This window comes from Hyperolius riggenbachi, chromosome 5, assembly GCF_040937935.1.
Source record: "Hyperolius riggenbachi isolate aHypRig1 chromosome 5, aHypRig1.pri, whole genome shotgun sequence".
Lineage (NCBI taxonomy): Eukaryota > Metazoa > Chordata > Amphibia > Anura > Hyperoliidae > Hyperolius > Hyperolius riggenbachi.
This window is the reverse complement of record NC_090650.1, coordinates 433,210,560-433,224,393: the sequence shown is the minus strand read 5'-3', so window position 1 is coordinate 433,224,393 and position 13,834 is coordinate 433,210,560. Positions and strand designations below refer to the sequence as shown.

The 13,834-nt window shown below is 46.4% G+C and overlaps 2 protein-coding genes across 3 annotated transcripts in view; one reads left to right on the top strand and one right to left on the bottom strand.

Moving 5' to 3' along the window:
• The window catches only part of DENND3 (DENN domain containing 3), a 142,188-nt gene that overhangs the window by 83,512 nt on the left and 44,842 nt on the right, over positions 1-13,834 (bottom strand). For both annotated transcript variants that reach the window (XM_068238086.1, XM_068238085.1), the window contains exons 3-4: positions 6,307-6,583; positions 3,375-3,490 (exon numbers count right to left, since the gene is read on the bottom strand). In XM_068238086.1, the coding sequence (XP_068094187.1) occupies positions 3,375-3,490; positions 6,307-6,583 (393 nt within the window). The remainder of the gene's footprint in view (positions 1-3,374; positions 3,491-6,306; positions 6,584-13,834) is intronic.
• On the top strand, positions 9,893-13,159 carry LOC137519221 (uncharacterized). Its single transcript, XM_068238084.1, has 2 exons — positions 9,893-9,930; positions 10,010-13,159. Exons 1-2 carry the CDS (start codon positions 9,893-9,895, stop codon positions 11,499-11,501), a joined length of 1,530 nt encoding a protein of 509 aa, XP_068094185.1. The 3' UTR covers positions 11,502-13,159.

Sequence of the window (13,834 nt, the reverse complement as noted above, 5' to 3'; positions counted from 1 at the left end):
CTTTTCACACTACAAGAGCTTTTTGAGCCCTGGTGATTATTAAATGCTCTTGCTAATGCAATGCTATGAGGGATTTTCACAAAATTACATCGCTCCAGTGTGAACACACACATAGGATAACATTAGCAAGCATTTTTAAAATTACAAAGCTCTTAGAAAAAGCTCCTGTAGTGTGAACAAGCTTATATTTAACCAAACTATAAATAAAAAAATAAAAAAAATAATAAATAAATAAAAAACACTCCAGGCTGATGGCTATCTTTATTGGTTTAACAACGCAGGCTGGCAGAGGCGAGAAAGGCTCCAGCCTCAGGGCTCAGGGTAGGAGGGGGGCGCAGAACTCACTCAGCTATCATTCCCCTATTGTGTTTGAAGCAGAGAGAAATAAGAAAAGGGGATACATGGCATTGACTGCAAGCCTAATCTATCACACACACACATAAACCAAACGCTATAGGTAATCAATCTTACCGTGTGAATGGTTAATTTTTGCTTACGTAAAATACCTAACTAATTATGATACAATTTGGAACATTGGCATATATGAGACCTGATCAAACATTATCTCATAAACTTATTTATAGAAAATGCATCATATAGTGCAATAATCAATACTTTCATATTTATCCTAGTCTCATGCACTCTGTCTGAGGCTAAACTCACAATAGCTTGAGGCTGCTTTCACAGTAAGACGTTACAGGCGCACGTTAGAGCAGCCTGTAACGCAGCCCACCGCACAGCAATGATTAATCAATGGGCTGTTCACATTGCGTTACAGTGTAACGCAGCAAGTTAAAAGAAAGTGCTGCATGCTGTGCGTTATAAGCGGCTATGCTGCGTTAGACTGTTTGCACATGCTCAGTGATGTTGGAGGTCTCCCCTCCTCCTCCACGGCCAGCCACATGGCTAATTAATATTCACTGCACTGTGACGTGCAGTGTTTACTTCCTGGAGCGGCTGCTCTGTGCGGCGATTTGCTGGCGGGATCACGTGATGCGGATCACGTGGTCTCCGCATGCATGGTCCAAAAGAGCCGCACCAAGGGCTGCATAATGCAGCTCTAGGAAGCGTCCTCGTCCAACACCACCAGGCATTGCGTTAGGGGCACGTTATGCGACCTATAACGTCCCCTAAAACGCAACGTTCTGGTGGTAAAGAAGCCTTAAAGGACACCTGAGGTGAGAGGGATATGGAGGCTGCCATATGTATTTCTTTTTAAACAATACCAGTTGCGTGGCAGCCCTGCTGATCTCTGTGGTCAGTAGTGTCTGGATCACACACCTGAAATAAGCATGAAGCTAATCCAGTCGTACTTCAGTCAGAGCACCTGATCTGCTGCATGCTTGTTCAGAGACCGCGGATCAGCAGGACAGCCAGGCAATGTGCATTGTTTAAAAGGAAATAAATAGGTCAGCCTCCAGATCTCTCACTTCAGGTGTCCTTCAGGCCGGTTTTACACCAGGCCTGTGCATTTGCGGTGCTCTGTCCCCATTGCATCGCACAAAATGTGACTCATATGACCCTGAGGTAGAGCGCGTCACTCATATGACCCTGAGGCAGAGCGTGTCACTCATATGACCCTGAGGTAGAGCGCGTCACTCATATGACCCTGAGGTAGAGCGCGTCACTCATATGACCCTGAGGCAGAGTGCGTCACTCATATGACCCTGAGGCAGAGCGCGTCGACAGGTTAATACGTTTAGCTCCAATCCCCCCCACACACGCCTCTCGCCCCCGTGACGTATTCCCTGCTGGACGTAGTATTGTGGTTGTTCCGCACATGCGCGCCGCACCATCGCCATCAGCATGTTTAAAATTACTGTGTTGCCCATTGACTTAAAATTACTTCAGCCACCATTGGGTAGCCATGGAAGTCGGTAACATGCGGTTAACTGTGACGGCTCAGTGACAGATTGGAAACTTCCGGCGCAACGCATTAACAAAAGCCTGAGGTGGGGTTATAAAGATGAATTACAAAAAAAAAAAAAAAAAACTAGGCTACCTGATTCGGCAGGGGCTGGGCAGATCAGGCAGCCGCCATACCCGCCGCTCCGCTGGCCCGCTTGACCTTTCTTTCACTTTTGTGACCTCTGGGCGACAACACTGGAAAGAGAAAGATATCCTCTCTCAGTGTGCAGGGAGGTGGGGGAGTGGCAGGGGGTGTGGTCAGGGAGAGACAGCTGCCGAATGCCAGCTGTGGAAAGCATGTAAGAACGGACAATACCTCTCTCCTCCCCTACCCTGCGGCATAGCGGCAATCATTTTTGATAATTTGGGGGGCTATAGTACGGTGATGGTGGAGCAGAGAGTGGCGTGGGTGGGGGACACAGAAGCATGTCGTGAACATGTCTCTGTATCCCATCTGACCCCCCCCCCCCCCCCCCCCCCTGCTGCCTCAGGTTCTCTTTAAAGGGGCACTACAGCGAAAAACTGTAAAATTTAAAATACGTGCATATACAAATAGACAAATTAAAGTACATTTTTTCCAGAGTAAAATGAGCCATAAATTACTTTTCTACTAGTTGCTGTCACTTACAGTAGGCAGTAGAAATCTGACCAGAAGTGACAGGTTTTGGACTAGTCCATCTCTTCATAGGGGATTCTCAGCAAGGCGTTTATTCTTTATAACGATATCCCGAAAAAGGATTTAAACAATGATGCTGGCCAGCTTCCCTGCTCCATACACAGTTTTTTGGCAGTTGGACGGAGCAACTGCCATTCATTAAGTGATTTTGAAAATAAATATATCCCTGAGAATCCCCTATAAAGAGTTGGTCTAGTCCAAAACCTGCCACTTCTGTAATTCTACTACCTACTGTAATTGACAGGAACATAGTAGAAAAGTAATTTATGGCTCATTTTACTCTGGAAAAAATGTACTTCTTATTTGTATATGTTTGCACATATTTTGCATTTTACAATTTTTCGCCATAGTGCACCTTTAAAAGGGACTCCGAGCTCTGGCTAAAATAAAAATTTTCACTTACCAGGGGCTTTCTGCAGCCCAATCGCGCATGCGCCGTGCTGTCACGCCGGCCGCCGTGATGACGCGAGGCGGCCGCCGTGCGACGTCATTGATGAGGTTTGTGGAAGAAGGAGCCCCGACACTCGGCCAGTGTCGCCCGGGGAGCCGCCGGACAGCCGTGGGGAGAAGAGCCAGGAGGCCGGCGTGGGACGACCCGACCAGCACTGGGCTGCAGAAAGCCGCTGGTAAGTGAAAATTTTTATTTTAGCCAGAGCTCGGAGTCCCTTTAAGTGTGCTAGGCCTCATTGCCTTACACTGCCCTGCGGTACAACAGGGTAACGCAAGGCAGGATAGCAAGGCAAGTGTATAAGGAACCTAAATTAATGCCATTTGATTAAAAGAAACGTACCTGAAGGGGGCGTGAGAATTGGGCCACCACTCCATATGTTCTGTTCCCTAAAACATCCGTGAACACCAGGAAGTGAAAATGGTCTTCGCTAGGCTCGGCGGTCACCGGCAGCCCCCCTGCAGAGAGAATGTTATCATTTAAAGGGAATTTACACTTATGAGAACAGCATGGAACTGCTAACAATGAAGTCAGGCTTAAACACAATACATTATTATTAGGAACAGATGGCGTTACCTCCTAAGTAACCTCACTATAGAAGGCAAGGCAGAGGTAAGAGCAGGCAGGAATCAGGACAATTAGTAAGCGAGCCAGAAGTCAGAGCAGGCAGCAATCAGGACAATCAGTAGGCGAGCCAGAGGTTAGGTGAGGCAGCAATCAGGACAATCAGTAGGCGAGCCAGAGGTTAGGTGAGGCAGCAATCAGGACAATCAGTAGACAAGCCATAGGTCAGGGCAGACAGCAATCAGGACAATCAGTAGGCAAGGCAGAGGTCAGGGGCAGGCAGCAATTAGGACAGTCAGTAGGCAAGGCAGGAGTCAGAGCAGACAGCAATCATGACAATAAGTAGGCAAGGCAGAGGTCAGGAAAGGCAGCAATCAGTAAACAAGCCAGAGGTCAGGGCAGGCAGGCCGCAAGCAAGACAAGACAAGACAAGACAAATAACATTTATATTACGCTTTTCTCCTTGTGGACTCAAAGCGCCAGAGCAGAGCAGCAGCCACTAGGGCACGCTCTATTGGCAGTAGCAGTGTAAGGGAGACTTGCCGAAGGTCTCCTACTGAATTAGTGCTGGTTTACTGAACAGGCAGAGCCGAGATACGATCCCTGGTCTCCTGTGTCAGAGGCAGAGCCCTTAACCATTGCACCATCAGCCAACTGCAAGCAATCAGGACAATCAGTAGACAAGCCCAGATTCAGGTCAGACATCAATTAGAACAGTCAGTAGGCAAGGCAGAGGTCGGGGAGGCAGCAATCAGGACAATCAGTAGACAAGCCAGAGGTCAGGGAAGGCAGCAATCAGATCAATAGGCAAGGCAGAAGTCAGGGGAGACCGCAATCAGTAGGCGAGCCAGAGGTCAGCAATCAGGATAATGAGTAGGTGAGCCAGAGGTTAGGGGGAGACAGCAATCAACGCAATCAGTAGGCAAGGCAGAGGTCAGGGGAGGCAGCAATCAGCGCAATCAGTAGGCAAGTCAGAGGTCAGGGCAGGCAGCAATCAGGACAATCCAGAGGTCAGGGCAGGCAGCAATCAGGACAATCAGCAAGCAAGACAGAGGTCAGGAGAGGCAAGCCAGAGGTCAGAATCTATATATATATATATATATATATAAAAGTGTGTGTGTGTGTGTGTGTGTGTGTGTGTGTGTGTGTGTGTGTGTGTGTGTGTGTGTGTGTGTGTGTGTGTGTGTGTGTGTGTGTGTGTGTGTGTGTGTGTGTGTGTGTGTGTGTGTGTGTGTGTGTGTGTGTGTGTGTGTGTGTGTGTGTGTGTGTAGGGAACGAACTAATACAAAAAATACTGTTTATAAATGAGAAAAAAAGTCACTATGCCTTATTGACAAAGTATCCCTGGCTGAGTAGTGAACCTGCGTGTTCCAACACAGAGATATGAACTGTGCTTATCTGCAGATATACGTGAAGAGGCCGTCACCCACACACCTATGTGCAGATATGAGCTGGACGAGATCTCACAGATAATCGAGTCATAAACTTCTGCATTCTAATTCCAGATCAGACTTGTTTGCAGCAGAGAAGCAGTTCGGTTGCCGCACATCGTGTATTATTGGCCATACAACTGCCAATTTTGCGGCTGATCGACCATCCAATTCGATAATGCGTATGGAATCAAATTAAAATTGGAGCCGCAATAAGCATGCCCAATAAATTTTAGATTGAAAATCAGTCAAATGTATCAATAGGACATGCTGGGAAATCTCGGGCCGGCATAGTTGATCAGGTGCATGGCAGTAATGTCATGCAATATAGGGACAAGTGACAAACCCAATAGAACCCCCGGCCGGTGTGCCCCCAAATGTTATCTGTGCCCCCCATGCCGGTGCACTAAAATACTTTACCTGTCCGCTGCTGGTGTCCGGCCTTCTATAATCTATACTCCAGCAGCCACAGGGGGGCGCCAATACGGAAGCTGGAGGACTGGACACTAGCAACTGGTAATGGCAGCGGACAGGTAAAGCGGATATGGGCGCAGGGGGCACATATAACCTTTGCGGAGACAGCAACAGAGCCAGCAAAGCGCCGTCACAAGGCCGATTCCCAAAAGACTTCATGCTGAAATTGACCGGGAACCGGCCTGCAGTGTATGGGTAGCCAACTGATCTCTCTCTGATCAGATTTGAAGGATTTGTCTCTTGGTCGATCTGACCATACATCACTAGATGTATGAGCACCTTGACTGAATGCCAAGAAAAAAATATATATTTCCTATTCAATAGTCGTTTGCTACAATCTTTTTCTTTTACATGAAACTTGCTGGCAACCACAGCAACAGCATACAGCTTGGTTTACAAAATGTCCAGTTTTCTCATCTGCTTGTGTGTGGCACTCAAAAGTTTGCACAAAGCTCGGTAAAATGTGTTGCACCCCTTTACACCCTTTTACTGATTGACGCCTTCACTCCAAACAGTGGAGGGGGACAGCAAGCTTGTGGTGATGCTGGGTATTTTGTACAAAAAAAAAATCACTCCCATCTCAGCAGCGGCTGAGAGTGATACCAGGCAGTTATTGCAGTAGAGTACATGAAGAGCACTAGAGTGGTCGCTGGAGTAATCCACAGCAAATCTATTTAAAATAGCTTGTTAAAATACATAGAGATGTACTGATAAGTAATGTTTTATGGAAAGTGGGGTTAGTATTGAACCAGGTGGTCCTGGGAAGGTGTATAGAAGACTCACGGAGGGCAGTAGGTTTGGCGTACCTGGAAAGCACAGTTGGGGAAGTCCTATGAGGTCGATGTCTTTGGGGACGCTGATCTCCTCTGTGGTGGCCTCTTTCTGGCCCCCGCCGTTAGCAGAGCCGGCCTCGAATTTGGTCTTCTTCTTCTGGCGGAAGGAGCGTCTCCTCGGCAGTCGCTGGTAAGTGTTCTGATTGGGCGACGTGGCCTGGCTTTCTTCTTTGGCCACGAATGGAGGAACGAAGACTGTGGCAATCTCTGGCTCAAGGAACTGCAAACTGCGTATCCCTTTCTGAGCGACCTGAGGATGGAGAGAGAAGGTAGATAAGTTAAAGGAGATCTCCGGGGATCATAAAAGAAATGACTCCGGCATCCAGCTTTGCTCCGCCCCTTAAAGAGGAACTCCAGCCTAAACAAACATACTGTCATTAAGTTACATTAGTTATGTTAATTAAAATAGATAGGTAATATAATCTCTTACCTACACTGTTTTAAAAGAACAGGCAAATGTTTGATTTCATGATGGCAGCCATCTTTTTGGTTGAAAGGAGGTGACAGGGAGCATGAGACACAGTTCCAACTGTCCTGTGCCCTGAGCACCTCTACCAGTTGCTAGGCAACGTGAACAACAACATAGGAAATCGCATCATGCTCTGCACAGCATCAGGGAAAAAAAGCCCGGGCTTTCTTTCTTTGATGGGTGGAGCTTAGGTAAAAATGCAGCTAAAAGTGATGCTTTGGTAAGAAAAACAAAGTTCTGATGCTGTGAAACTGTTAAAGAAACACCAAGCCTTTTCAGTGCTGCTGAGTAGATTTTTAGTCCGGAGGTTCACTTTAACCTATTAGCAGCTCTCAAGTTAGATAATGTGTTCCAGGGCATCCTCAAACGACATATGCCGTTTAGCTGCCTAATGCATCTATGCAGAGCAGCGCAGGGAGCTTCTTTATATTCACCTGTTTCGGGCGGCTGGATCGGTTTCTTATCATCCACCGGCAGCGCTGCATTCCCAGCATCCTCTTCTGACTTCCAAATCACATGATAAGACGTGATCGTAACCCAGTGGTCAGCATTGCAGCGCCACCTGGGAGTCTCTTCCATCACCCTTCTTCCACCACCAGGCGGCGCTGCACCGCTGACACCATCCCATGGGCTACAATGACGTCGTATCATGTGATCAGAACTCCGAAGAACTACACAGCCCCCTTCCCCAATGGTGGAAGTGCTAAAGCCCTGGATAGAGAATCAGCATAGTGTCACTGATTGGGGGGAGGGGCTGCCGTCAGGATGCGCCTGGTGCTGCTTGATTGGCCCATTTACAAGCTGCATAAATATTCACAAAAGGAATCCAAGGAGTGAGAAATATGGAGGCTGCTATGTTTCATTCCTTTTAAACAATACTAGTTTCCTGGCTATCCTGCTGATCCTCTGCCTCTAAGGGCTGGTTCACACTTGGGCGCTTTTTAGCGCTTTGCTGATAAGTGGCGATGTATTTATCCCTATGGGATCATTCTCACTGCAGCGTTTGCGCTCCGAGAGTGAACCAGCCATATGCTTTTAGCCGTAGACCCTGAACAAGCATGCAGATCAGGTGCTCTGACTAAAGTCTGATTGCATTTGCTGCATGCTTGTTTCAGGTGTGCCAGGCTACCAGGCAACTGGTGTTGTAAAAAAGGAATAAATATGTCAGCAACCATTTGGTTCTCAGTTCAGGTGTCCTTTAAATCAGTTAGCCTCCGCTCTGCTTCTCCAGAATTATAGTGCACCGGAACTGAACGAACAGACTGATGCGAACGGATCTTACAGCTTTGCATAGGATTCACTTGTATGGCTGAAGATCCGCTCTATTCCGCTCCAATGAATGGAAAGTTTATTATGGAAGTGTGAACCCAGCCGAAGTTCAAACCCAGAGGTAGTCAAAAGCAAATACTTTATCCATGTGTGCCAGTACCTATTACACGCTCTCCATGTGCAAACAATTCCAACTTTCAAACGACCTTAGATTGTAAGCCTTTGGCAGGGTCCTCCCTTCCCCAGTGGATTCTACATGATCCTGTGCTCCTCTCCTATGACCACCTCATACTTGTATTACTGGACCCACCTAACCAGCCCAAATCACACATGACCATGTATCTTGTACCCTCTCCCTTCTCTAGTGTATTCTACATGATCGTGTGCTCCTTTCCTATAACCGCCTTGTACTTGTATTACTGGGCCTACCTAACCAGCCCAAATCACATGATCATGTATCTTGTACCCTCTCCCTTCCCTAGTGTATTCTACATGATCGTGTGCTCCTTTCCTATGACAGCCTCGTACTTGTATTACTGGGCCTACCTAACCTGCCCAAATCACATGATCATGTCCCTTGTACCCTCTCCCTTCCCTAGTGTATTCTACATGATCGTGTGCTCCTACAGGACATCTCCAGGGGGCCAGTAGAAGCTCCAGATAAATGAAACTTTTTTTTTTTTTTACAACTGTTAAAGCGGTATTGTCACCATAAAAATCAAATGTCAACAGCAACTGGTCTGAGTGTATTAAGTGATAAAGATGCTAATCCTGCATTCAAAACTTGCAAAACTTTTTTTGCTGTTATGGTATGTAGTTATCACATACTTTATGAGCACTGGCCCTAGTGCCAAACAGTTGAATGCTGGGAGTTCTTTTTTTCCCTGGTGCTCTCCATGTCAGCATACTAATGGGCAAAGACCCGCCTCCTTTGCCCCAGTAGGATGTCCAAAGATGTTAAAAGACTATCCCTCCCCCATACTGCCATTCTTTTTTTCGTCCTCGCCTCCAGTAGTGGATTCCATGGATGTTGTTCTACTTGTCCCTTACCTCCGCTCTTTTTTTGCGGCACCAGCAGGTTCAGGCTCTCCTGCTGTAGTCTGCTACTTAGGTTGCTAAAGGCTCCTAAAAGTAGTAGAGCCCTAGCCATTGATTATGGCTCCCCCTGGGGCATTTATACAAACTCCTGCGGCCACGCTATGTATCTAAAGGATGCAGTGGGTCCCTGGTATGCTGTGGTTGCTGTAGCTCAGGTGTGTATATAGTCTGTGCAGCGTGTTACCTTAGGGTGCTTCTCGTCTGGCATGGCCGCCCGCTTCGGCTGTCGGTCTGATACCGGGACACACGTCGGTTGTTTGCCTCCTGTGGGCTCCTGCTGGTGTCGGAGGACGCTGATGCGGAGCTCTCCGGGTGATTGGGCGGTGTTCTCGCGCGCGCGCGCGAGATTTCGGCTGCCTTTGTGGGCCCGGGGCGGAAGTTGTAATTCCGCCATCTTTGTTATGGTGCAAATTCCGGATCTCAGAGGAGGAGGCAGGAATTCAGCCGACTCTTCTATAAGAGAGTCAGTAGGAGCGGGCAGCGCTGCTGGAAGGTCGTGTCTCCAGTGCGCTCCGGACTAGGCTGTTGGCTCCTGCTAGCCTGCTAGGTAAATAAGGGGATATATATTAGAAGTGGGTTTTATGTAGGTTGACACTAAGAAAAAAAAAAAAAAAAAAAAAAAAAAAAAAAAAAAAAAATATAATAAAAGTTTTTGTTTTTTATGATGATAGGTACAGCATAGATTTTTCACTAAAGCAACCTTTTGATTTTATTCCAGCTGCCATGGGAAAGCATAAAGGGGGTGAATCAAAATCTAAAAGGTAAGGGTGGTAAGTAATTATTTTTTTGAAAAGAGCATCAAATTGGTCTGAGATTAAGGGGATTACCCTCTTTTTTCAGACGCGACAAGGAGGATCGTCAGGTGGAGCAGCAGAAAGAGGAAGCCTCCCATAGATCCTCGTTTGGGACTACGGATCAGTCAGTTGCATCTTCCCAACGACGTCAGGATCCGGAGCTTCAGCATTCTCGGCAGGATCATCCTACGGATATTAAATCGTCCAATTTAGCATCATCAAAATCCTCGTCAAGTTCCTCGGCTCTTAAGCAATTACAACAATATGATAATAGAAGATCGCAGTCGTCAACAGAAGATTCGGACCATCGAGTGATTCCTTCTACCTCCTTTGGACCAGTCATGGAAAAGAATCAATGTTGGATTTGTGGTAGACCTGCTTTACCCCACAAGAAGGTTTGCGAGTTGTGCCACCTGGACATTGCTAGGGAGGATAGGGAAGTGTCCACGCTAATAAAGCAGGTGGTAAAGGATACGGTGGCAGAGATGTCGCACAGTCAAAGCCGTCACTCTCCAGACACTCGTTCCTCCAGAAACTCATCACAAGATGATAGCTCAGATGAGGATTCGAATATAGAAATGGAATGTTTTGATTTCTCCCTCGTTCCTTCATTTATTTCAAGTGTAAGATCAGCAATAGAGTGGCAGGATGAAGCGGCATCGCCAAAAAACAAGAGAAGACGATATTACAAACATCTGACTAAAACTAAAGTTTCGTTTCCTTTGATGGAGGAGATTAAGGAAGTGATATTGGAAGAATGGGAGAAGACAGTCAAGAAACCTTCTCTCAAGAATAAATTTCAAAAAATGTATCCTTTGGAGGATCGGGATGAAGCACTTATTCAGACATGCCCTGTTGTAGACGCATCATTAATGAGAATAGTGAAGAACGTTACCCTGCCGATAGAAGATGCTGTGGCCTTTAAAGATGTATTAGATCGGCAAATAGATCAGGACCTGAAGAGATCCTACTTAGCTTCAGGGGAAACGTCTCGGGCCGCTATTGCATTAACCTCAGTAGCAAAGGCTAACAGAGTTTGGATAGACAAGGTTCAAAGAGATATAGCAAGGGGTGCATCGATGGATGAAGTTACGTTTGGCTTAAATGAGTTAAGATTATCGGCAGACTTCTTGGGTGAGGCCAGTGTGGACATAGTCCGCTCTGCCAGTCGTTCAATGTTATATGCCGTCATGGCGAAAAGAAATTTATGGCTGAAACCCTGGTCAGCAGATCCTACATCGAAACAGGCCTGGTCGAAAATACCTTTTGATGGAAAGAATTTATTCGGGCCCAAGATGGATGCGGCCATCTCAAGAGTTACAGGGGGCAAATCGGGTCTGTTGCCCCAGGACAGAAGATTCAGTAGACAAAAATTCTCTCAATACAGAAAGCAGTTAGCAAGCAAGTTTACCGAGTCAAAGTCTTATCGCCCTGGAAGGGAGTACCGTAAAAACTGGCAACGCCCCCAAAATACCTTTCAAAGGTCTACAAAAGCCAGAACATCTTCAGCCACAAGTAATGCAGTTAAGCCTTTTTGATGGGACGCCCGTCCTAGATTTTCCGGTTGGTGCCAGGCTTTTGAATTTCGGGAAAATCTGGACGGGGACTTGTCAGGACCCATGGGTCTTAAGTACAGTGCTAGAAGGTCACAAGTGGTCCTTCAAAAGAAGTCCGCCTCTAAATCGATTTATCTCGACAAGGATACCAAACAATCGAGAAAAGTTGTTAATTCTAATAGACTATGTGACAGAGCTAATGCGGCAGAAAGCAGTCGTGCAGGTGCCAACTTCCGAAAGAGGTACAGGATACTATTCCCCTCTATTTTTAATAAAGAAAAAGACTGGGAAGCTGAGGCCGGTATTAGATTTAAAAAGCCTAAACAGATTCATCTTCACCCCGAGATTCAAAATGGAGAGTCTTCAAACTATACTCCTATCAATTCAACCGGGCGACTGGATGTGTTCAGTGGACCTGAGGGACGCGTATTTCCATGTACCCATACATCACAATTTTCACAAATTTCTTCGATTTGCAGTAGGAGAGTTGCACCTTCAGTTTGTTTGCCTGCCGTTCGGCCTATCGACGTCTCCGAGAACTTTTTCCAAGGTTCTGTTATCGGTAATTGCTGTTGTAAGGGTACAGGGAATACGCGTCCTTCATTATTTAGACGATATTCTCCTGTTGGCCTCTTCGAAGGAAGCCTTACTTCGAGACAGGTCTGTGCTGATAGATACTCTGCAGGCTTTCGGTTGGGTGATAAATTTTCCCAAGAGTCAGCTTCAACCAACTCGTCGGATGATATTTCTGGGGGCTCAATTGGACACAGTCAAAGGGACAGTATCACTTCCAGCAGACAAACTTTACAAAATTCAACGAGCTGTTCTAAATCTGGAACTAGCAGCTTGGATTCCAGCCAGGAAATGTATGCAGATCCTAGGGCTCATGTCTTCAGTGATACCGATGGTGAAGTGGGCTCATTGGCATCTCCGTCCTCTTCAGTGGTCATTTCTAAGACAGTGGAACAAAGAATCGTTAACACAGCACATCCTACTTTCCTCGAAAGTCAGGTCTTCCCTTTCATGGTGGAGGAACATGGCAAACCTCAAAAATTGTCGTCCACTCTTTCCACAGAATTGGAATATTCTGACAACGGATGCCAGTTCTTTAGGTTGGGGGGCAGTATTTCAAGACCAAGTCGCTCAAGGCTGTTGGGAGTTTCCAACACAAGGGATAGTTTCAAACGTCCTAGAGCTAAGAGCTGTCCTCCAAGCCTTGATACATTTTCTTCCAGTCTTACAGAATACATCAGTGATGGTGAGGATCGACAATGTCTCAGCAGTATCCTATATAAAGAATCAAGGGGGAACGCACAGCAGGACATTGATGAAGGAAACTGGCCCGATAATGCAGATGGCGCAGGAGAGTCTGGGGGATCTCTCGGCTCTTTATATTCCGGGAATATTAAATACGACAGCAGATTATCTGTCAAGGAATCTACTCAACAACAACGAGTGGTCGCTACATCCATTGGTGTTTCAAACAATTTCCGAAACATGGGGTTGTCCGGAGATCGATCTCTTTGCCTCTCATTCCAACCACAAAGTGAAGAAATATTTCTCGAGGTACAGAGACCCCAATGCTCTAGCGACAGATGCTCTCTCCCAGTCTTGGAGCTTCAATCTCGCATATGCTTTTCCACCGATTCCGTTAATCTTCAGATTTCTCAGGAAATTAATGACTCAGAAAATGACAGTACTGGCAGTGTTGCCATATTGGCCCAGGAGACCGTGGTTTCCCCTACTGCTTCAGTTGAGCACTCAACATCCTCTAGCTCTTCCAGATTTGCCGGATCTACTCTCACAGGGAACGATGTGCCATCAAAATCCTCAAAGACTCCGATTGATGGCATGGAATTTGAGAGGCTTAGGTTGTTAGACATAGGTTGTTCTGCAGAGGTGGCGGAAACCTTAGCTAAAGCAAGAAAGCCAACCACAACACTCTCCTACAACAGAGTTTGGAAGACCTTTTCAGACTTTGCTGCTAAGTCAGGATTTCCTACATCAGAGTTTACAGTAGTTAATTTGTTATCTTTTCTTCAGGAAGGTCTTCATATGGGCTTAGCCTATTCCACACTGAAGAGGCAGGTCTCGGCCATTTCATCAATATCTGGAATATCCTGGTCCTCCAATACTCTGGTAAAGCAATTCTTTAAAGCAACAATTAAACTCCGGCCTCCGTTAAAACCAAAGTTCCCTAAATGGGAACTTCCGTTAGTCCTGGACTACATTGAGAAAGCCCTATCTAAACAAACGGAGTTAAGCCTTTATGATCGAACTTTGATCACAGTATTTCTGGTGGCAATCACATCTGG